At 46.9% G+C, this 22,238-nt stretch overlaps 1 protein-coding gene across 2 annotated transcripts in view; it reads left to right on the top strand.

The window, feature by feature from the left end:
* The first annotated feature begins 811 nt into the window (after positions 1-811).
* Positions 812-22,238, top strand: part of UBE2E1 (ubiquitin conjugating enzyme E2 E1) — a 55,688-nt gene continuing 34,261 nt past the window's right edge. The window contains exons 1-3 of one of the 2 annotated variants that reach the window (XM_070433325.1): positions 812-966; positions 2,088-2,272; positions 6,212-6,262. In XM_070433325.1, coding sequence (XP_070289426.1) covers positions 2,121-2,272; positions 6,212-6,262 — 203 coding nt within the window. In that variant the 5' untranslated portion in view covers positions 812-966; positions 2,088-2,120. The remainder of the gene's footprint in view (positions 967-2,087; positions 2,273-6,211; positions 6,263-22,238) is intronic. The other variant, XM_070433326.1, reaches the window with a different exon arrangement.

Genomic DNA, 22,238 nt, shown 5'->3' with positions numbered 1-22,238 from the left:
ATCCAACTTCCAACCATCAAACTTTGTGTCTAAAGTAAACTGACACCAAAAAACTCTAAATTCAGCCCAATTCAGTAGTAAAAGGTTTATTCCCGGGGAATGTCTCACATTTCTGAGCCTGTTACACGTTGTTTTTTTCGACCTGTCACGAAATCCTTCGCATCACTCCTATAAAACACCACCACCCTGTAAACAGTGACGGGCAGAGTCTAACATTGTGAACCGGCACGTGCTGGAGCAGAAGCCCAGTTGTTTGGGGTTTTCTCCCCGGCGAGCCCACACCCACCGGCCGCCCCGCAGGTAAACTGCCAAAGGGAGAAGCCGACAGGGAAACCCTGCCCTGGGATTTCCTTTTCCCCCTTAAACCCATCACTTTTGAGGACCTCCCGTTGCATTAGCCAAAGTCCTTGCCACCAGGTTACCATCTTTTTTCGCTAACCCCCCCCCCCCTTCCAAAACCCTTTATCGGAAAGAACTTCCTCTGGTGGCCCCCCATGGCCTCCTGTTCCCATCCCTCCCCCCGCCCCCCACCCCGCCCCTCGGAGGGGCTTCCCCTCTCCAGCCCCAGATCCAGGTCCCCAAACCACTTGAGAGCAAATTCACACCCTTCGCCCTCGTCCCGGGCGCCCCGAGGAGGCGCTGGGTGGGGGTGAGAGTGGGGAGGGGGCAGGGTTTCCCGGGGTCCCCTCGCACCCCCCACCCCCCAGCCCGGAGATGGGCAGGGGCGGGGAGCGCGGGTGGGTGGGATCGGCGGTGGGGGAGGGGACGAGGGCGCGGGGCGGGAGGAGCGGGAGGAGGAGGAGTGTGTGCGGAGCGTGTGTGGCTGGGGGAAGCCATTGCCTGTTTAATAGTTGCTGTTGCTGCACTTCCGCTTCTCTCCCAGCGAGAGAGACACGAGTGGCCAGGCCCAGCCGCAGCCGCAGCACAGCCGCCGCGGCGGCACGGAGCAGCCAGACACAAAGAGAGGTACGGGGATCCCCCGCCGCCCGCCGCCCCCCGGCCCGGCGCGGGGCCTCGGGGACACCCTCGCCACCTCCCCCGACCCGCGCCGCCCGGGCCGCCGGGCACGGGGCTGACGGAGGGGGGGGCGGGGGGGGCGGAGCGGGGCCGGGGAGCCCCAGGGGTCCGGGGCCAGCCCGCGGGGGAGGGGCAGGGACCCCGGGCCGCGTGGGGTGCGGGGGCCGCCCGCGTCGGGGGTGGGGGGGGCATCGTGGCTGGAACTGTCAGCGCTGCCCCGGGAGCCCCCCACCGGCCGCCCAGGGGGCCGGGGACGGGGGAGGGGGACTTGGGGGAGCCCCGTCTTCCCCCGGGGCGGGGGGCCACGGGAATGAACCCCTTGGGGGCGGACGGGCTCATTGTTATTCCTCCGCCGAGGAGGCTGGTCCCCCACCCCCACCCCCACCCCCAGCCGGGGTGGCGACCGGGCGTGTGCTCGGCACCCCCGCCGCGGCCGCGCTGCCCGGGCGGGAGGCGAGGGCCCGGCCGGCGGGAGGGGCGTCGGGGCGCGGCCCGGGGACCTTGAGCCCGGTCGCCCCTGCCCCACCCCCCCCGCGGGCCTCTCCCTTCCCCCACGGGGCGCCGCTCCGCGCCTCCGTCCCCCGCTCCGGCTTCCTCTCTGACTCCTCTCCGCCCCTCCTCTTCCCGACCCGGCCAAACTCTGCTCCCGGCCCCCGGGCTCCCCCGGCCCCCCACCCCGCGACCCCCGGGAAGCCGCCCCAACAGCCCCGAGGCCGGCGCCCGCCGGGACCTTCCCTCCGCGCCCCCCCCCCCCGTTCCCCGCCCCGCGCCCCCGCTCCTCCGCCCGCTGGGCTGCTCCCCTCCCAGCCCCGAGGGGAGCCCCGGGATGGGGTGGGTTGGGGGCGAGGGAGAGGCCCTTTTCCCACCGCGTCCCCCACTGGGGGCCAGAAATAAACAAACAAGGCGCGTGGAAGCTGCAGAAGCCTTCATGGGCCGGAGGCTCGGGGAGGCGAGTGGAGGGCGGGGGGCGGCCGGGCGCACCCCCGACCCAGCCCCCCGAGGGCACCCGCGTCCGCGCCGACACCGGCTGCAGGGGCGTGTTTCTCTGTTCTGTCTCCCTCCCGCTGCAGGGGCTGTTTGCGGGGTGGGGTGGGGGGTCCGCTATGTCGGATGACGATTCGAGGGCCAGCACCAGCTCTTCCTCCTCTTCGTCCTCCAACCAGCCAACCGAGAAAGAAGCCAACACCCCCAAGAAGAAGGAGAGCAAAGTCAGCATGAGCAAGAACTCCAAGCTCCTCTCCACCAGCGCCAAGAGGTACCGGACTTTTCCTCCGCAGGTTCCTACGGCCCCGAACGGCTGCTCGCTGCGTCCATGTGGTCTCCCTCCCAGGGAGGGTGGACGTCAATGCTCCTCGCGATTTGTGTGTTCTGAAAAATGAAAAAAAAAAAGGGCCTGGGAAGCCCTCACTATTTTTCTCTCTCTCGCTTCTTCTGTATTTTTTTTCTAATCATTGTCCACCTGCAGCTGTTGTGACTTGCCTCTCACGTTTCTTCCGGAAGTTTGTAAGAATCCTCATCACTTCTACTACTGACCCTCCCATCTGATTTCAAATGACTGGTCCTATTAATCACTAATCGGTGGCCTCTTCCCCTCCCCCAGGGCCGTCATCGCACGTAATTACTAATAACCTGCCCAGACAACTCTTATCAAAATGAATTCCGTTCCCATCTTACATCCTCCTCACCTGTTGCACATCAGATCTTTTTTGAAGAGAGCTTTCTCCCAGAAATTGCAGCAGGAATAAAGAACTCATGGTAGTGGGCTAAAAACATGTAACAGGTGGAGACAGAAGTGTTCGTGTGGAATTGAAGAGGTTTTTCTGATTTGGAGAGTTGAGGCCGATGAATGAATCAGTCAATACATGAATGTGAAATGGTAATTCTAGGTTGTTTGGGGGATTCTCGTTTGTTCTGCTTAAGAGAATTCAATTTACCAGATTTTGGGGAGACTTAAATTTTTCCATGCTCTCTTGTGCTGTAAAACCTTGAGTTTGTGTGTGTTTTTCGAGGTTGAATTCAAGTGGTGGCTCTTTTTCTTCTTTTCCTCTTATGACTCTGGAAGAAGCTACTTTTTTACATCCACCATCCTTCAGTAATATCCTCTGATCCCCGTGACCCTTAAAAAAATCTATAGCAGATTCCTGGGAAGCCCCACACATTTCATAAAGCCTTACTGCTCTCAGGTGGACAGTCATTAAACTTTAAAGTGGCAAACCAGGAAGATCGTAAAGAATCCAAGTGGTGGGTTAGATAGGGACATCTTTCTTGAAAGAATGTAAAATAAAATGGAACACGAGGCTTTCGCTCTCTCCACTGAGGAATGAGCCTGGAACTTGAAAGTGTGTTCCGTCATTTTCCCTGACTTGAAATTTGAAATGTTGGTCAAGTGCTTTGGTAACCAAACCATGGGCAGATGAAGGAGTGAGCAACTTCAGCTTGTTTTAAGTAGTGTAGACTGCAGAGGTCCAGAATTATGTGGCAAGATGCCTTGCCAGAGTGTTCTCATTTTCAGGGGGTTGGTTTGGTTGCATATCCACTTCCCAGGAGTCCTAACGGGCCCTCATTGATGAGCCCTGTGCTTGTTCTCCCAGAACCTGGCATCTACCCTGCCCACTTTGGATGGGGCCTTCCTTAATCTGCGTCTCCTCCACCTCCCTCCCAGGGTCTGGGCTCCTACATCCACAGCTTTTAGCCTGACTTGACTAAGACAGGATATTTGCTTTAGGTCATTAGTGTTTTTATATTTTGCTGACTGTCCCTGCTGAACATGTATATGTTTGGGGGTAAAGGCACAGGTTTCAGATATAAAACAGTCTGCTTTGTGTCAGCAAATTACAGATTTGTCATTAGACAATTTGTCTATTTATACTAAGGGAGTTAAAAACTTACTTGGAAATGCCTGGGAAAGAGATGGTAGGTGTAGAAAAAAAAAAAAAGAAAGGTGGGAAGCTATAGACAGTAATATTGCCTATAAAGTTAATGTTGGTTTTAGCGCTCTGGATATCTTGCTGAAAGACTAGCTGAGAGTGTTAAAGTAGAGCTAAGGTTAATAGTAAAGGTAAAAAATGGAGAGGGACAGTGTGTCCAGGAAAGAATAAGGGAAATTGATCTTAGTGGGACCCTATAGAAGCGACTCTGTGAAATAGATTGATTTGGAAGCAGGTGTTGCCCATGGAATTGGAAGGAGCACGTATCCTAGGAGATAGAGTGAGAAACCAGCACAGGGCTAATCAACGAGTGGGGTGACAAAGGTTTCTTACCTGCATTTTGGGAAGTGGTTTCAAGGCCACTGGTAGAGGAAAGCCCCCATTGAGAGTGTGGTCTGGACAAGAATTACTCCGTGGAACATGTGCAAGTGTGTGTTGTAGAGATGAAGTGGATAAAGCTGTCTGGTGTGACACTTTTTAGGTATTAAGCAACTAGTTTTTCGTGACTATTTTGTAGTAGAGGTTGGGTAGACAAGGAGAAATGAAGTCAATATGTATTATTATACCAGTTGTGCTAGGGGAGTGGATAGTTTTTCCTATCTGTGTAGGTCTTAATGTACCGTCATTCAAATACGCAGGCAGGTAAAGAATCGGGAAACCAGGATTCCAAACTCTTCGTCTAACATATAAGAATGAGCCAAACAGCAGGGATCCACATATCTCAACCGAAATGCCTATGGGTAGCAGTCGAATGTGGCGGGGCCCAGGTAAATAGATGTCCGCAGAGACTGTAAGCAAACCCCTTTCCAAGGTGGACCGGATTCGTAGGGGGCAGGACATGTTCTCCAACAGGAAGGTTTAAAGAACTTTCCCCATCACCACCGTTCAGTTCTCTTCACTTCCACCTGGAAAAAACAGTGCCTTCTAAAACCTGTTCCCCATCGCTTCCAGCCGGCCTGCCTACCCGCAAAAGCTTCGGGAAGAGAAAAGCGGCCATCATTGATTCAGATTGCCTTTGGAGAGTGTGTCTGTATGTGTTAGGTTTTTTGTGTGTGTGTGTGTTTTTTTTTTTACTGTGTTGCCCCGTGAGGTTTTTAAGTTAAACCATAGCCCTATGGGGCTTTCTATGAGAGGAGCAGGAAAAGTTATAAAAATAGAAGGCACCGTTTCCAAGGTGGAAGAGGCTTAGAGGCCTCGAACTTGGTCGCCCTAATTGATGCTCTAAGCGCCTAGGTGAGCACCAGACAAAGGCCGGGGCTCCGGGTGCCCGGCCCGGCGGCGTCGGCCTGGGCGTGGGGGATGGGCCTTTGTGAAGTCGGGGGTTGGTGCCCAGATGGAGAACGGGGGGAGCCCCGGGCGCAGCGTGCCGTGTGGGGCGGGGGCGGCAGGGGGCAGACCCGAGGGGAGTTCGAGGGTGTCCGGGAAGAAGGTCCGGAAAGGGGGGCCGAGCGGGCGGGCGGCCGGCGGGACGGGTGCACCTGTGCGGCCGCGGGTGCTCCCGGAGCCCGGCCTCCGTGCAGGGCCGAGCCGGGGTGCAGGTTCCGGGCGCGGCGGAGGCGAGCTGGGGAGTCCCCGGCGTCCCGGCCGCCCTCCCCACCCCGGCCCGCAACTTGGCCCGCGCGGCCCCCGCCGTCGGGCGCGCGCGGGGGTGGGGGCAGGGAGCCCGGGCGGCCGGGGGCGGCCACCGAGGGGTCCCCCTGGAGGCCTGCGTCACCCCGCCACCCCAGATCCCGGAGGGACTCGAGGGGCCTCGCAGGGAGCGGCCATGTTGGCTTCGTCACGGAGGACACCGGGCGGCCGGGGGGGGGGGGGGGGGGGTGGCCCGGCGGCCCCGAGGCGGGGACGGGGGCGGTGGCCCGGCGGCCCCGAGGCGGGGACGGGGGCGGGGGCGCGTCCTGCCCGCCCAGGCGGTGGCCCCGATGGCCGTCCGTCCGGGGATTGGAGGTGCAGGTGCGGGGGAAGGATGAGCGTCCGGACACTTTCTGGTCCGCAGAGAGCTGTTGGGTTATTGCCTGGTGGGAGGACACCAGGACACAGCGGCCTTGGCCTCCCTGTGCGAGGCAGGTCGAACCCAGGCAGAGCAGGCGATGGGAGAGACGGGGCTGCCAGCTCGCTGCCCGGCAAAAAGCGCTTTTCCCCAAATGAGGGCCCTGCAGCTTTCAGGGTGCAGTTTCCTCCTCCCTCAGCGTGGACCCACTTAGGGCAGGAGGTTCGGTTCCCCTGCCCACGCCTGACGTGTCTTGTGTTTTTCTCTCTCCCTAATGCAGGATTCAGAAGGAACTGGCCGATATCACTTTAGACCCTCCACCTAACTGCAGGTGAGCTTCCTTTCAAATTTGTGGCTTTTAAAGATTCTTTCAACTTTTAGTTTTTTCTGTTATTATTATTCTTTGGTTAATGCTTGTTTTGGTGCTAATAGCAAGTATCAGCTGAAATTTATTTACCTGAGTATAATGTGGTGATGAGCCTCTGATGATCCCAGTGTTATGTTAAAGAGAAGTAATAGATTTGTTCGGAGCGGACACTTTTACACAAAACAAAACTGTAAAGTGTAAATATGAAGGCGTACGTTTGTCTAATCCTGGATCTTTCATATGTCATTAAGGGTGATGTTGGCTTAGAAAATTGCTTTGCGATCTTAATGTTGTTCATGCTCTTTACTACGAGAGCATAGAGTCCAACATTGGCTCCCTCAGACTATACACAGTATGTGTGTGTTCAGTTTCAAAACAGTTTGATACTAGTTTTCAAAGGGTTGTTGGTCACTGTTCAGAAGACGCATTTTGTTATTTACTGTGAGTCAAGGTGGAAAACTTGATGACTTTACTAAACAGTGAAGTGAGGAGACTTATTGTAATAGAGCCATTTATTTAAGGGAGCTTAATTGTTTGGTTCTATAACTCCAATTGTTTAAAATTAAGTATAACATTGAACTTCATTCTCCGTTCTCGTGATTGGCATTGGAATGGGAGTTGAAGTTTTAGAAGTGTGCTAAACCTACAGGGTTAGAAGAAGTTACCGAGGAGAAAATGCTGTGGCCGTACACAGAATTTGAATCAAGCATGTGGAAATAGGTTGAAAGCTAAATGAAATACTTTGCTAATTAACACTGAACTTTCTAAACTGTGGTTAATGGAGTAAATGGGATCATCAATTGCCTTTTTGGTTACGTATGTTGTTAATGTTGGTCAGTTGTGGGACGTTCTTTGGTAAAATTTTGTCCTGTTTTGTAAGGAAAATCATTTCGAGTTTGAAATGCTCTTATAATGTAGTTTGTAACTGAACCACATAGTCATTCTTGAGGATTTCTTTTCTGGCTATTAAGAGTCCTTTCAGGATGTTGAGAAAGTGGAGAAAATGGTTAAAGCTTAGGGCTGTCATATCTCCCTTTTTAGTTTTATTGGAGTCGTTCAGATGGAAGCCTGTAGCTTCCCTTGATTGGTTGTGTTGAATCCATGGGTGTTCCCCATGCGAGGTCTGTGCTCTAGTTGTTGTTTTTGTTTGGTAGTGTGTCTTCCACGTGTCTCTGGTGAGTTCAGGCTGTAGCTGTAGCTGATCAGATTATGAAGTTTTTAAAGCATGGTTTCAGAACTAACATTTCTCAAAATGTGTTATGGCTTTCTTGCAAATAGGTGCAATCAAATTTAAAAATTGTAAATAATGTAAAGGTTTTCATGGAATTAGCTACCCTTTAGAAATAGGATAAATACACTTTAATTTCACACCATTTTAACTGAGTTTACATGTGAGAGATTTGTGCTGCTGATCATGTAGAACTTTCCTTGGAAAGCTCCTAATTACCTTTTTCAAGGTGAAACCTTTAAACATTACCTGTGGTCAGGTGAGTCACCAACCTGGATGGTTGGTGGTGGGGAGACAAATTTCAACATACTTACACATTGCAAAAATCTTCAATTTCAAAGAAAACATTAGGCATCTTTATTTTGCAAGAGAATGTGTGTTATGTTGACTTTTAAGAATAAAGACTGCTGTATTTTCTGAAGACATTTTCCAGGAGGGCTGGTTAAGTAATATGAATCACAGTCTCTACTTTCGGTTGTTGTTTTTTTCTTTTTTGTTTGTTTGTTTGTTTTTCACACAATCTCTACTTTTGGTTGCCTTAGTAGTATTGACTTAATGTTATCAAGTAGTCCCAATATTCAACATATTTAAATGAATTTGGTTTTATGTGTTCTGTTGGTACGTTATGGGATTGAATTATTTAATATTTTTTATTTTTTAAATATATTTTTATTTATTTCAGAGAGGAAGGCAGAGGGAGAGAAAGAGATAGAAATGCCAATGATGAGAGAGAATCATTGATCGGCTGCCTCCTGCACGCCCCACACTGGGGATGGAGCCCAAAACTCAGGCATGTGCCCTTAACTGGAATCTAACCTGGGACTTTTTAGTCCACAGGTAGATGCTCTATCCACTTAGCCAAACCGGCTGGGGCTGAAATATTTAGTATTTTAATGTACATTATTGTTGGAGATGGAATGGATAATTTAGTGTGGGGATACTTTTTGATGTTAGCATCCATTTAAAATGTATGAATTAAATGATACATGAATGCATGCATGTTTATTTTTTAATAATTTTTAAGTGTTACTCAGCATGAGAGCTTGGTTTGGATGAAATTGTAAATTAGTCAATTGTAAATTGTATTTTGAACTCGTTAAATAATTGGCTTTCAATTAATGTGTTTTATGTATTAAACCTTTATAGAACTGCCTTTTTTTCAATCAGTAATCAGTGTGCAGTTTTAAATTTAAACACACTTCTTTATTAAAATATTGTAGTTGCTACAAAGTAGCCTCAAACAGTTGAATCAGTGTGAGAAATGCTTCTCTTGAAAATGCACCGCTTGTGTTCACTAATTTTAGCCCTTGGTAAAAATATGTGGCTTCGAATGTGCAAAATGCACTTGCTAAATATGTTATAATTTCGAGCACATAAAGTTAAATCTCAGTGTTGTATATCATGTTAAGTAGATTTTAAGTGAATATTTTAAAATTGGTTTATATTGCCATATAAATCAAATTCTTTGGTATCTCTGAACTATTTGGTTACATGTATGTATACAGCTAAGTCTCCCAGCTCATGTATCCTGCATTTGGTTAGGCTTTTCCTCCTGCATTCTGGCTCTATTCCTGTAGGGGAAAAAGTATTAACTGCTGTAATGATTTTCTAAAGCATGCCATATCGTGGATGGTAAAATTATGCCTTTTCGGTAGCTGGCAAACTCTGGGCCGTTAGGGTCAGTTTTGCAGCTGTTATTTATAGCTTAGGGCTCAAGCTTTGCTAAATTGACTAGTTATAGCTATCTAACTAGTCTGTAGACATAAATGTCTGTAGACAGTATGTCTGCACATAATAAATGATGTATTTAACCCAGGTCCTTTAAACTTCAGATTTTACTTAGTGGATGTCTTTTTATTACGAGGCAACTACTCATAGAGTGACTTGAAACCTAAAAATTCAGATTTTAGGATAAAATGCCTTTCAGAAATCATGAACCATTTCAAGCATGGTAGAGAAGAATAAGTTTTTCTTATTATGACTTCTTTTTCTTTTTACTAACATTGCCTTTTGTTGCTTATATTTTAAATAGAATTTTAAGCCATTACACAATAATGTAAAAATGCACATTTTTTAAAAGTTGAAACAAATTGTGGAGTAAAAAGTGAAAGATTCCTTCATGACTTCATCTGATCCCGACCCTTGCACAGAGAGGCTCCTGGTTAGCGCGTGGTGTGTATCTTTCTGGAGAGTTTCTGTGAATTGACATTGTTGTATGTTTCTGGTTTTGCACATCCTCCTGAAATTAGTGGTAATAGCCCAGGGTGGGGCAAACACAGGTTTACAGTTGTTTGTATGGAAAATAATACAATAATAAATAAGTAATAATACAAGAATCAACTTGGTTTCCCGTACTCACAACTGTAAACCTACTTTTGCTTCACCCTGGAAGTCCCAGGCTGCTCACCTGGGAATGAAAAGAGATTCCTTGCAGCAGTAAAGGCGTATGCCTCGTCCGAGTTTAGCATGTTTTAAGTGGTTGTTTACTGTAAAAAATGGGTTCCAAAGAAGTCGTCCTTTACAAAATCCTAGGTCATCTCACTTGCTGAAAAATGTCCTTTTATGTAACTTTAATTCATTTGATGCTACTAAATGCATTAAGGATATCGAGGTGACTTCACCGTCTGCATGTGTATTTTGTTTTAATTTTTATTTGGATAGCTACCACTGCACTGTGCTTGCCTTTATGTGCATACAGACAGTGTTGAAAAATAGTGAGAACTAGGAGACTAGAGTGTCAGCACAATCAAAATAGCACCCAAACCAGGGTCAAGTGGCTGGAAATTAGATCATTGCCTGGGGCCTGAGTGGGAAGGAAGGAAGGAAGGAAGGAAGGAAGGAAGGAAGGAAATCTATCCAGAAATGAATTGCTTACTAAATGAGTAGGCACTCTCGTGTTCACCAAATGACCATGTTTCTGGATTGTAAAGCTGTACTGCTCCTGTTCCTCAAAATGACCCAGCAATTCTATTCCCAGGTGTATACCCCAAAGGATTGAAAACGGGGGCTCAAACAGATCCTTGTCAGTGTTTGTAGTGGCTTTATTCATAACAGCCCAAAAGAAGAAACAACCCAAATATCTACCAACAGATGAGTGGAATGGAAAAACAAAATGCAGACTATACAAACAAGGGAATATTCAGCCAAATAAAGTAATGAAGTTCCTATACATGCTACAGCATAGATGAACCTTGAAAATGTTACACTAACTGAAATAAGCCAGGCACAAAAGGACAAATATCGTATGATTCTACTTACATGAAATTTCTAAAATAATCAAGTTCCTAGAGACAGAAAGATTAGAGGTTTCCAGGAGCTGGGAAGGAGAGATGGGGAGATAGTTCTTAATAGGTACAGAGTTTCTGCCTGGAAACAAATGGTGGTGATGGTTGCACAGCGTTGTGAATGTCATGAATGGCACTGAATTTTAGGGTTAAAGTGGCAAACTTTATGTTACATATTTTACCAGAGTTTTTAAAAGGTTGAAAAAAAAGATACTGCTGTAAAAATGTCATCAGTATTTTGAGGGGAAATGCTCATGGCTTACGAGGCGACACCGGTTTTTAGGGGTTCTTATAAAGATGTTAAATGTTAAATTTCTGTCACAAACCATGAGTGCCTGTTCTACGTGAAAAATCACCTCCTTCAGGGAGTTCATCATCTAGTGAGGTGGAAAGAAATGCACTCACTGACTTTGAATAGTGTGTTAGGGTTGTCGATGGAAGGTTAAGCCTCACGGAGATGAGAAGAAGGTGGGGAAGACTAAGGGGCATGTGTAGTGGAGGGAAGTGTAAGCAGAGATGTAGCAGAGGAAAGGCAGAGGGCACTCGTGGGCAGTAGTGAAGAAACCCGTGGCTGGGGAGCAAGGAAGAGTGGAAGGATAAACAGTAAGAGATCAGACTTGTTCCTTGATGTCAGGCTGAGCTTTGAGTGTCACTTTGTAGACACTGGGGAATCTCTGAAGCTCTAAGTGTAATCCGGTTAGAGCTGAGACAGAGCAGGGGTTGAGTGGAGCTTGGTGCCATAGTTCAGGTGGGAGGCCAAGAGGACCATGGGGACAGGTGATGCCATCGGTGTAGAGAGGAGAAAGACACAGGAAAGCAGTAGAATCTGGAGAATGTGGCCACTGGCTTAGATATGGAGCCCTTGGAAGGGGACCGAGGGTCTTTGGGAAGACGGGTGGTGTCATTAACAGAAGGAATAAGGTGGGAAGAGGAACTGGCTTGAGGGCGGCAGGTTGGATCATCCTCCCCAGGTTCAATTATGTGCTTTGTTGAGCGTATACAGTACAGTGCTTAGCATATTGCTGCCACATATTTAAGTTTATTAGCAATCAGTCAATGAACTCTCAGGCCTACTTTTAGATTTGATCAGACAAATTAAACTCCCCAAAAGGAACAGGGACCCTGATTTCTGTCTTTGATTCTGATCCCACACACCCCTCCCCAACTTTTTCAGTTGGAAACGTTCAAAGCTACAGAAGAGTTGAAAGAATAAAACAAGGACCCAGCCGTCCTTCACCCCGATCATCAGCTGTGAGGACGCCCCCATGTTGGCTTCTCACTCCCTTATCCCTGTATTTTGCAGAACCGTTTGGAAGCGAGCTGCATCCTGATGCTTCCGTGTGTTAGGCTGACACGCATTGAATCTGAGGGGAGCCGGCAGGGCGCTGAGGCTGCAGCTGGCTTTGGGCATCCACATTAGATTTGAAAGTTTGGGTGATAGTTGAACTTTCTGCTGGGGAAGAGGAGGATTGAGAACTGTGCTTGGAGGGGGGTCTACAAAGGAAGGATGGGAAAATAAAGAGGACTGGAGGAAAAGGGAGCAAAGTCGGGGAGAGCTACTAGGTTGCCTAAAAAATAATTCAAGAGGATTAAATGTAAAGTGAAGAGCATCCTTTGTAGGCTGAGAAGCAGCAGCAAGTAGAGGACAGGAGTGAAACAGGGAGATGTGATGTTTTAAAAACACAACTGTAGCGAAGCTGATAGAATATGGAACTGAGGTCACACTCAGGGAGAACCTGAAGTTGACGATAGGGTCAGTTTCTGAGAGGAAGCACTTTGGCCTGAGCAACGCTCCAGCCACTTGTATAGAACTGAAAGCAGCAGCGCCTGCCCCCAGTTTGATTTGGTTTGTTCTTCCCCAGTAGACGCTAAGTTCCTTGAGAGCAAGGATTATGTCTTGCATCCCTACAAGAAAGAATAAACAATATATATTTGTTAAATTAAAACACCAACACAGACACCCAATTCAGGTCTGATGGTTTAATGGAACTTTCTTACTCTTCAGAAAGTAATGGAAAGAGCCGGGGAAACTGCAGTCGAGTTTTACAGCTGTCCATCTCGGGCAGTCTTGCTGGGTTGGCACCCGGGCAGTTTGGGCAATTTTCACCTTCCCGGAATCACACAGCAGCTCGGGACTAGTGTGATCGCACTGCAGGCGAGATTGAGAAGATGCATAAAGAAAATATCAATACCTTTGATTCCCATGTTTTGACTTTATAACATTACTGTTGGCCAACAAGCGAGTGTGGGTTTCGGGGTGCTAAGGAAATTAGCCTTCCTAGAGACGGTTCCTAAAATCCTAAAGCTCTTCCAGATAGTCGGTTACGTTAGAGATGCTGGCACCCGCCTGAGACATCTGACACATTCCCCATCATCAGTGGAGTGAAACAGGGTTTCATAATAAGCCCATTCTTACTCAGCCTCGTAGGCAGCCATGCTCTGAAGTGATACAAAAGACCTAGTAACTGGTGTCAGAATATGCTTCTAATCCTCTGGGAACCTGCGCTATAGGCAAAGAAGCTCAAAGCTCTTGCTTGAGGACCGCAGTCCAGGAACATACATGCGAGGGATACGGATGGCTTTGTGGAGTCCATGCCACAGTACGTAGATGGGGAACCTGCAGAAGGCCAAGGTGATGTCTGCCGAGTCAGGCAAGTCCTGCAAAACCATTGTTCTCCTTTGCAGGACACAATCAACACTGGTTATGCTACCTGGGGCAGCATACCGTTCACACATACTTTAATTAACAAAGTAGTCACAACCTGAATTCTGTCTGCTTTTAAAGGCCTGATGAGATAGAGTGAAGTGCCAGGACAGAATAAAGGGGCTGTTATGGGTGTCATCCAGCTCTCACCTGGCCTCCAGCAGCGCATGTGCCACGGCTCACGTCTGACTTGTCTGTAGTGACTTGTGTTGGCACTAAATATCGTTTTATTTTTTTAAAAGTTTGGCAGCTTGAACCTTTGTTTTTAGTACTTCTAAAAGTTTACAGAAATAATCTTACCAAATCATTTATAAGTTTTGTCATTGAAAAAATTTCACATCAGGTCCACCAGGACATCAGTACTGACACTCGACGGGGCGGGCACACTGTCAGCACCAAATCACCCCACCACCTGGGTCTGTACGTCCAGTTGCCAGAAGCTGTGATGGTTTCTAGCTTGGGCTGGACGGTTCAGGACCCCCTGCTCTATTGCTTGAATTGGCGAGCGCTGCCACACGGGCAGCACCGTAATGCTCAGGCGAGGGTGTGGCCCACCCAGGAGCCCCGAGCTCTGTGCGTCCGCACAGGACCCCTGCTCAGCCAGGGCAGTCTGAGGACGGAGACCACATTTTTGCTCATGGCCCCACAACCAGACCAGGCTGCCTGTCGGCCCTACAGCACTGCCTTCCCAGACCCACTAACTCCCCCACCTCATCAAATAGTGATAATCAATGGAGAGGTCCTGTAGGGTCTGCCAGCACTGAAATGATGACCATTATGTGGACTACCAGGACATTAGGTGTTTATATCTGTTTAAATTGATAGATGGAAAATCGATGTGTGATGGATCCTATATGTGCAATAGAAAAGGATTTGAAGTACATTTTCAAATTGCAGAAGACAAAACTCAGCTTGGGGTGTTCTTACTAAGAGAAAAGTTTTAGATAGCATACAGCTCAAAAAGTCAGAAAGCAGTCTTGTACATGAGGAAATCAGGTCATATTTATTTGAAATATTGGAGTGGTGTGTACTGCACACTGCTCCGTGTGACTACAACAGACCTGGCTCCTAGCTTGTGGAACTGGAATTTGGTAGGCAGTACAGACAGCAACCAAGTAAGCAGGATTAGTAACTACAAGTTGTGGTGGCTAATAGGAGAGCAATTAACAGTGCAGTGATGGAGAATATTTGCGGGGGGGGGGGGGGGGGTTGGAGGGGTGCTATGTAGAGAAGGCTTAAAACATTAGGCAAAGACCTGAAAAATGAGGAGGAAAAAGCTTTGTGATGAGTAGGAAGAACATTCCCGATGGAGGGAAGCACAGATATAGGCCCTGAGGAAGGGAGAGCCACGTGATACAGGGCCATGTGAGCCATGGTAGTGAGTTTGGGTTGCATGCATCCCATTTCTTTCAGTGCGAAGCCATTCAAGGTTTTAAAGCGAGGAAGTGAAATTTCAGTAATGATTGCAATGTCTTTTCCTCCTCCATGCTGTGTGGAAAGTAGCTGGGAGGAAGACAGAAGTAAAAGAAGAGAGACCAGAAAGGAGGGTATTGCTCTATTCCAGGTAACTGGTGATGGTAGCTAGGATTCGGTGGTGGCAGTGGAGATGAGGTTAGAGCACTTGGACCTGTTAGGGATTGCTTGTGGGAGATGAAAGACCCAGAATGGCTCTGAGTTTCCCTGGTTTTAGCAGTTATAGATGATGGTGACATTTTGCTGAAGGGAATACGGCCTCTGTGTGTGTCTGTGTGTTTGGGTGAGTCCTTTCGGGGCATGTTAGATTTGAGACAAATGCTCTAATGAGGCATCTAAATGAAGGTGTCAAATAGAAGTCAGAGATAGGTAGTTGGAGCTTGCAGGAATATTTTGAACTCGAGATAAATAAAAGCTGGAGATACACACATTTGGGAGACATCAATTTATAGAGGCTTTTGAATGTCTGGGAATGCCTCTAGCTCACCTAGAGAGCAAACGTGTAGAGAGAAGAGGGCCAGGATGGAGACCTGGACATCTAGCATTTAGAGCAGGGGACCTCAAACTACGGCCCGCAGGCCACATGCAAATACAAATATTGTATTTGTTCCCGTTTTGTTTTTTTACTTCAAAATAAGATATGTGCAGTGTGCATAGGAATTTGTTCATAGTTTTTTTTTAAACTATAGTCCGGCCCTGCAACGGTCTGAGGGACAGTGAACTGGCCCCCCGTTTAAAAAGTTTGAGGACCCCTGCTTTAGTGGTTATGTGATCTAAAGGAGACAGAGAGAAGGAAAATCAGAGTTGTCAGAAAACAGTGAGTGGCAAGTGTTTGCATTTGAGGATCATGAACTCTGAAATAATGCAGTGAGCTGGAAACAGGAAGATGAGTGAGCAACCATTGGATTCTACACCTTCTAATTTGTTGACCATCATGAGACAGATCCACTGTAGAGGGGATACAAGAGGGGAGGATTTTCAGAAAGAAAAGGTGTTTACCCTACCCAATTAGAAGATTTCATTGTGTTTATTCAAATAAGGGATTTAATGTTTGAATTTTACACAGTATTACAAAATTTCTTGTGTATATAATTATGTGTGTGTGTGTGTGTGTGTGTGTGTGTATAAACATAATTTATCTTGGGAGAGGCCCCATTATTTTTAATGGATTCTCAATTTTTTAATTGGTTTCATCTGTTTTCCTTCCACCAGAAAAAGTTAACTTCTGCTTTACTAGAATCAAGCTGTTGGTGCTCTTATGACTAACATTGTAGAGCGGGTACCCTAAATCAGTGGTGTCAGGTTCATATATTACTAGTACACCTTTTGCAGGGCTTAGTTTAAAAAACACTAGGGTGGCCCTGACCAATTTAGCTCAGTGGATAGAGCATCGGCCTGTGGACTGAGAGGTCCTGGGTTCGAGTCCGGTCAAAGGCATGTACCTTGGTTTCGGCACATCCCCAGTGGGAGGTGTGCAGGAGGCAGCTGATCGATGTTTCTCTCTCATTGATGTTTCAAACTCTCTATCCCTCTTCCTTCCTCTCTGTAAAAAATCATTAAAATATATTTTAAAAATACTAGGGTGTGGGTAAACTGAAAAATCAGTAAATTGCTGGTGCCATCCTTAAAATTCATCACATGCTTTGCTTTGGATTGACATTTGTTGGTACATGTGTTTACTTTTAACACAATTTAAGTTATTCATCATAGTCAATGTTTTTATCCTTTCAAGATTGGCAATTATGTTAATACTTCACATCAAATGTACCTGAAACTCCTAAAGCATTATATATATGAGCATCGTCTTTCCAATCTACCAATCATGTTTTATTAATTTGTTTCAGGTCATCCCAGGTACTCTTGTCTTGCTGATTTGATAATTCAGCAAGGTTGATCTTGTTAAGACACAAACTTGTAAATTATAGCAGTAAGTTGGGGGCAATACAATACCTAGAATTATTATTGAATGTGGTTAACAGTTTCATATAAGAAAATGTCCTACGCCGAAACCGGTTTGGCTCAGTGGATAGAGCGTCGGCCTGTGGACTGAAGGGTCCCGGGTTCGATTCCGGTCAAGGGCATGTACCTGGGTTGCGGGCACATCCCCAGTAGGAGATGTGCAGGAGGCAGCTGATTGACGTTTCTCTCTCATTGATGTTTCTAACTCTCTATCTCTCTCCCTTCCTCTCTGTAAAAAATCAATAAAATATATATATATATATATATATATATATATATATATATATATATATATAAAGAAAATGTCCTACATTGTAAATGTTTATTTTAGTACTTCATCAGAGCAATATGTGTACACAGCAGCTTATGTATAAAAATTCAGACACCAGATTCCCATTCAAATTGGGAGTGTAGGGGGCTTTGGGTATAAGTGATGTGAGCTGGTATCTTTTTATTCACTTCACAGAAGTTATCAGTCAAGGCACTACATTTTTTGTCTCAAAAATGTATATTTTATTAACACTAACTTTCTTTGAAAGTGGGTTCTTTGGGTTGATTGATATTTTTGACATTTTCAAACAACTCAAAGTTATCTTCTAGTATGCCTTTAAGTTAAGTAAATATTTGGAAGAGAAATTATTTATGGCATCTCTTAGTCAAATAACTTTGACAGATTTCTAAATTAAAATGATGGCAAAAAGAAGTCATTTTTGTATAACATGAAGTTTCTTTTCTTTTTTTAAATATGTTTTTATTGATTTCAGAGAGGAAGGGAGAGGAAGAGAGAGAGAAACATTAATGATGAGAGGGAATCATTGATTGGCTGCCTCTTGCACATTGGACCGAGCCCGCAACCCCAGGCATATGCCCTTGACCAGAATCAAACCCAGGACCCTTCAGTCCGCAGGCCAACGCTCTATCCACTGAGCCGAACAGGCTAGGGCTATAACATGAAGTTTCAAACTTGAATCCTGATGCTGGAGGTCACTGGGGGAGAGAGAGGCAACCAGTAGTTTGTGTCACTTGGCGCAAGTAGTGACTCAGTCTGGTAAAGGGACAGCAGAATTCTGAAGCATTGAGGCTAGAATGAAGAACTTTTTAGGGTTGGAGAGAGATTCTTTTAGTTCAGAGAGTATTAGTTGGAATTACAAAAGTGTCTGAGGGAGTCAAATGATAACATGTGGAACCACAAGTGTTTTGTCTGCACAGGGACTTTGCTTTCCAAGTAACTTAAAACTTCTCCTTCTGCCACTCGTACACTCTTCCTCTATGGCAGTGGTTCTCAACCTTCCTAATGCCGCGACCCTTTAATACAGTTCCTCATGTTGTGGGACCCCCAATTTCATTGTTACAAATTGAACATAATTAAAGCAGAGTGATTAATCACAAAAACAATATGTAATTATATATGTGTTTTTCGATGGTCTTAGGCGACCCCTGTGAAAGGGTCGTTTGACCCCCAAAGGGGTCGTGACCCACAGGTTGAGAACTGCTGCTCTATGGGAATACATCTCAGTTTTTTAAAAGTAATTTATTGGAATTGGCTTTATAAAATGTTATTTCTTAGCAGACTTTGCTAGGACACATTTATCCTAAAGACAAAGAAATGGTTGAATTGGTGAAGATTCTAAAAGAAAACATTAGTTTTATAACAAGCACTCAGAGGGTTTTTTATAAACATGATGGGTAACTTTTCTCTAAGTAAATATTTCAGAACAAATGTATGTTAGGTGATTGTAGTAATGTGGGAGCAGAGGATGGCAGTAAGAGAACAATGTCATGTTACTTAATAGTATATGGTACTGCTTTGGCCTTGGTCCTTTTTTGAGTAACTCTCTATGCAAGTCCTCAGAAAGCATAGCTTCATTCTTCAACTCCCCCCCCACCACAAAAAAAGAAAATATTTCTTCTTTGTAGCTTAGTATCCTGAGATATTTTCACATCTGAAGTGTGCCTATTACATAGTAAACACATTGACAAAATAAATCCTATGTTGAGGACATAATTCTTATTAGAACTGAAATTTGAAATTGGTTTCCATTCTGTCTGGCCACACTACTGGATTCTATGTAGATGTAGAGATTTCTATTACATTTTACTGTAACTTTTGACATTTATATATATTGGGAGGAAGTTCTATATTGTAGTACCTGCAAGTTAAAATACATGATTGAGAAAAAAAGTAAAAAGCTATTAAGATCTTGGAGCCCAAATTATTTTCTGTAATGGATACTTGTAGCTAGGGTAGACTGGATGCCTACTTCTCTGTCTGTGTCCTGTTTATTATGAAGTGTACTAGAGGCCCAATGCACAAAATTCGTACAAGAGTAGGCCTTCCTTCCCCCGGCTGCCAGGACCCAGGCTTCCCTCGCAGCCCCGGCTTCATCCAGAAGGTTGTCCGGAAGGACTTCCGGTCTAATTAGCATATTATGCTTTTATTATTATAGATAAGTGAATTTTTCTCAGTTGCCCCCATCTGTTGTCAGATGACTGGTACTTTGCTTTTCTTATTCTTTTTCCAGAGCCACCCTGTACCCTTTCTGCATTTAGTCCACTTCTCATTTAAATCCTGCTTTAAACTTCCCCACCTGATAGTGAGCCAGAGCAGTCAGTCATCTTCGGTTCTGAAGCTGCTCTGGTATCCGACAGGCCCCTAATGTTGTGCAAGGCTTGAGGAGGATAACACTCACTGACTGTCATTGGACCTGGAGGTGCATAAAAAGAAATGCTATCTTGTTGTTTGATGGGATAATAAGTCAAATCTCAGGATACCTAATGATGTTACTGCCGGCTTAATTTGCATTTTCCTTTCTGTTTGAAATCGGTTGCTTCACTCTTGCATTCCTGGCATTCTCCCACCCTGGTGGTTCCCTTCCCTTCCTGTTTCTTCAGGAAAAAAATGATTGGCCAGGTGGGTGACGTTTTGCAGGAATTTTTTCTGGACATGCTCACTAAAACCAGAAAGCAGCTTGTGACACTGGCATTTCTAGAAGAGATACAATTGCATGTACCTAGACCCTATATGTGAATTATTACGGGTTTAAACTTTGAAGGTATGATTCATTCCTCAACAGGTATTTAGCAAGCCCAGTAGATTAGTAATTATGTGCCTTGAATGGGTTTTTAAAATACGTAGCATACTGAAGACACACTTACATCATGACAGTTGTCTGTATTAATAACAGATTTTTGTTCCAGTTAAATCTTATTACTAGTTTTACAAGTGCATCGAGGCCTGGCAGGGTTATCAGTGACTCAGCTGGGGTGGGCGGGACAGTCTCTCCTACCTGCCCCACCTGTGTTTTCTGCCTGTTTCTCCGTGACCAGGCTGAGCAATCCAAATCACTGACAATACTGCCAGTACTTTGGTCTATGCCTGCCCTGGTTTATCTCATTGTGTGGCCCTGAGACTTAAGGTTTAGCTGTAACCAGCTGTTCCTCACCATATTCTAATATTTATTGTGCATTTCCTGTTGTGCCAGGTACTGAAGGTAGTGAAAAAAAGACAATGATGTCCCTGCTCTCGTAGAGTTCACATTCATATAGAAGGAGGGACAATAAGAAAAGTGCAAAAGTAATTTCAGATAGCAATACAAAGAAATTAAAATGGGAAAATGGCAGAGCGAGCAAGTGACTGGGCAGGTCGGGGCATTGGTAGGGGCTCTTCTGGGAGATGCGTGAATGTGATGACAAGGACTCTGCCTTGAGAAGGGCATCTCAGGAGACTGGATGTTGTTTGAGGGGATGAGGTGGGAGGAGATGAGGTAGGCAGAGGTTGTTTGTTAATTTCAGTACAAAGCCACTGGAGAGTTTTAAGCAGAAGAGTGATATACCACATGGTTGGCCTATACTTGAAGTATATTGCCCATAAAATTTCCAATTTATAGGCATAGAGATTACAGAAATACTCTGTAAACATCTTTTTTCTTTTACAGACATATTCACTGACATTTCTTTATAGCATTTCTGTTATATATCTGGATATAATCTATGTCATCATACCTATTATGTCTAAACTAGAGGCCCAGTGCATGAATTCGTGCACCAGTGGGGTCCCTTGGCCTGGCCTGCGGGATCGGGCTGAAACTGGCTCTCCGACATCCCCAGAGGGGTCCCGGATTGTGAGAAGGCGCAGGCCAGGCTGAGGGACCCCACCGATGCATGATTGGGGCTGGGGAGGGATGAGGGAGATTGGCCAGCCGGGGAGAGACTGCAGGAGGGCTCCAGGGCATGTCCGACCCATCTCACTCAGTCCTGGACCCCAGCAGCAAGCTAACCTACCAGTTGGATCATCTGCCCCCTGGTGGTCAGTGCATGTCATAGCGAGCGATTGAGCAACCTTAGCATATCATTAGCATATTACGCTTTGATTGGTTGAACGGATGACTGGACACTTAGCATATTAGGCTTTTATTATATAGGACTAGAGGCCCGGTGCACAAAAATTTGTGCGCGGGGGGGGGGGGGAGCAGCCCAGGCTGTACCCTCTCACAGTCTGGGACCCCTCGGGAGATAACGACCTGCTGGCTTAGGCCTGCTCCTGGGTGTCAGAGGGCACACCAAATCCCTAGGTGCAGCCCCTGGTCAGGCTCAGAGCAGGGATGATTGGGGAGTTGGGGCGCCGCCCCCTGTCATGCACAGAGCAGGGCGGATCGGGAGGTTGCGATGCCACCCTCAGTCACGCTCAGGGTAGGGCCGATTGGGGGGTTGGGGCACCGCCCCCTGTCACACTCAAGGCAGGGTCAATGGGGAGGTTGCAGCGCCACCCCCTGTCACGCACAGGGCAGGGCAGATCAGGGGGTTGGGGTGCTGCCCCCTGTCACTCACAGAGCAGGGCCAATCAGGGGGTTGGGGTGCTGCCCCCTGTCACTCACAGAGCAGGGCTCATAAGGGGGGTTGGGGCTCCGTACCCTGTCACACACAGAGCAGGGTCGATCAGGGGGTTGGGGAGCTCCCCCCGTCACGCACAGAGCAGGGCCGATCAGGGGGTTGAGGAGCTCCCCCCTGTCATGCACAGAGTAGGGCTGATAGGGGAGTTGGGGCACCACCCCCTGTCACACACAGAGCAGGGCAGATCAGGAGGTTGGGGCTCTGCACCCTGTCACACACAGAGCAGGGCCCGTGGGAGGCTGCTTGGGGTGCCACACCCTGTCACACACAGAGCCGCAGGGTGATCAGGGGATTGGGGAGCTCCCCCCTATCAGGCACAGAGCAGGGCTGATCAAGGGGTTGGGGCACCTTCCCCTGTCACGAACAGAGCAGGGCAGATAGGGAGGTTGTGACCCCACCCCC

This window comes from Myotis yumanensis, unplaced genomic scaffold (genome assembly GCF_028538775.1).
Source record: "Myotis yumanensis isolate MYYU_CA2020_CCGP unplaced genomic scaffold, mMyoYum1.0.hap1 SCAF_14, whole genome shotgun sequence".
NCBI classification, from domain to species: Eukaryota; Metazoa; Chordata; class Mammalia; order Chiroptera; family Vespertilionidae; genus Myotis; species Myotis yumanensis.
The sequence above is the reverse complement of the archived record's forward strand: the minus strand, read 5'-3'. Positions and strand labels throughout refer to the sequence as shown.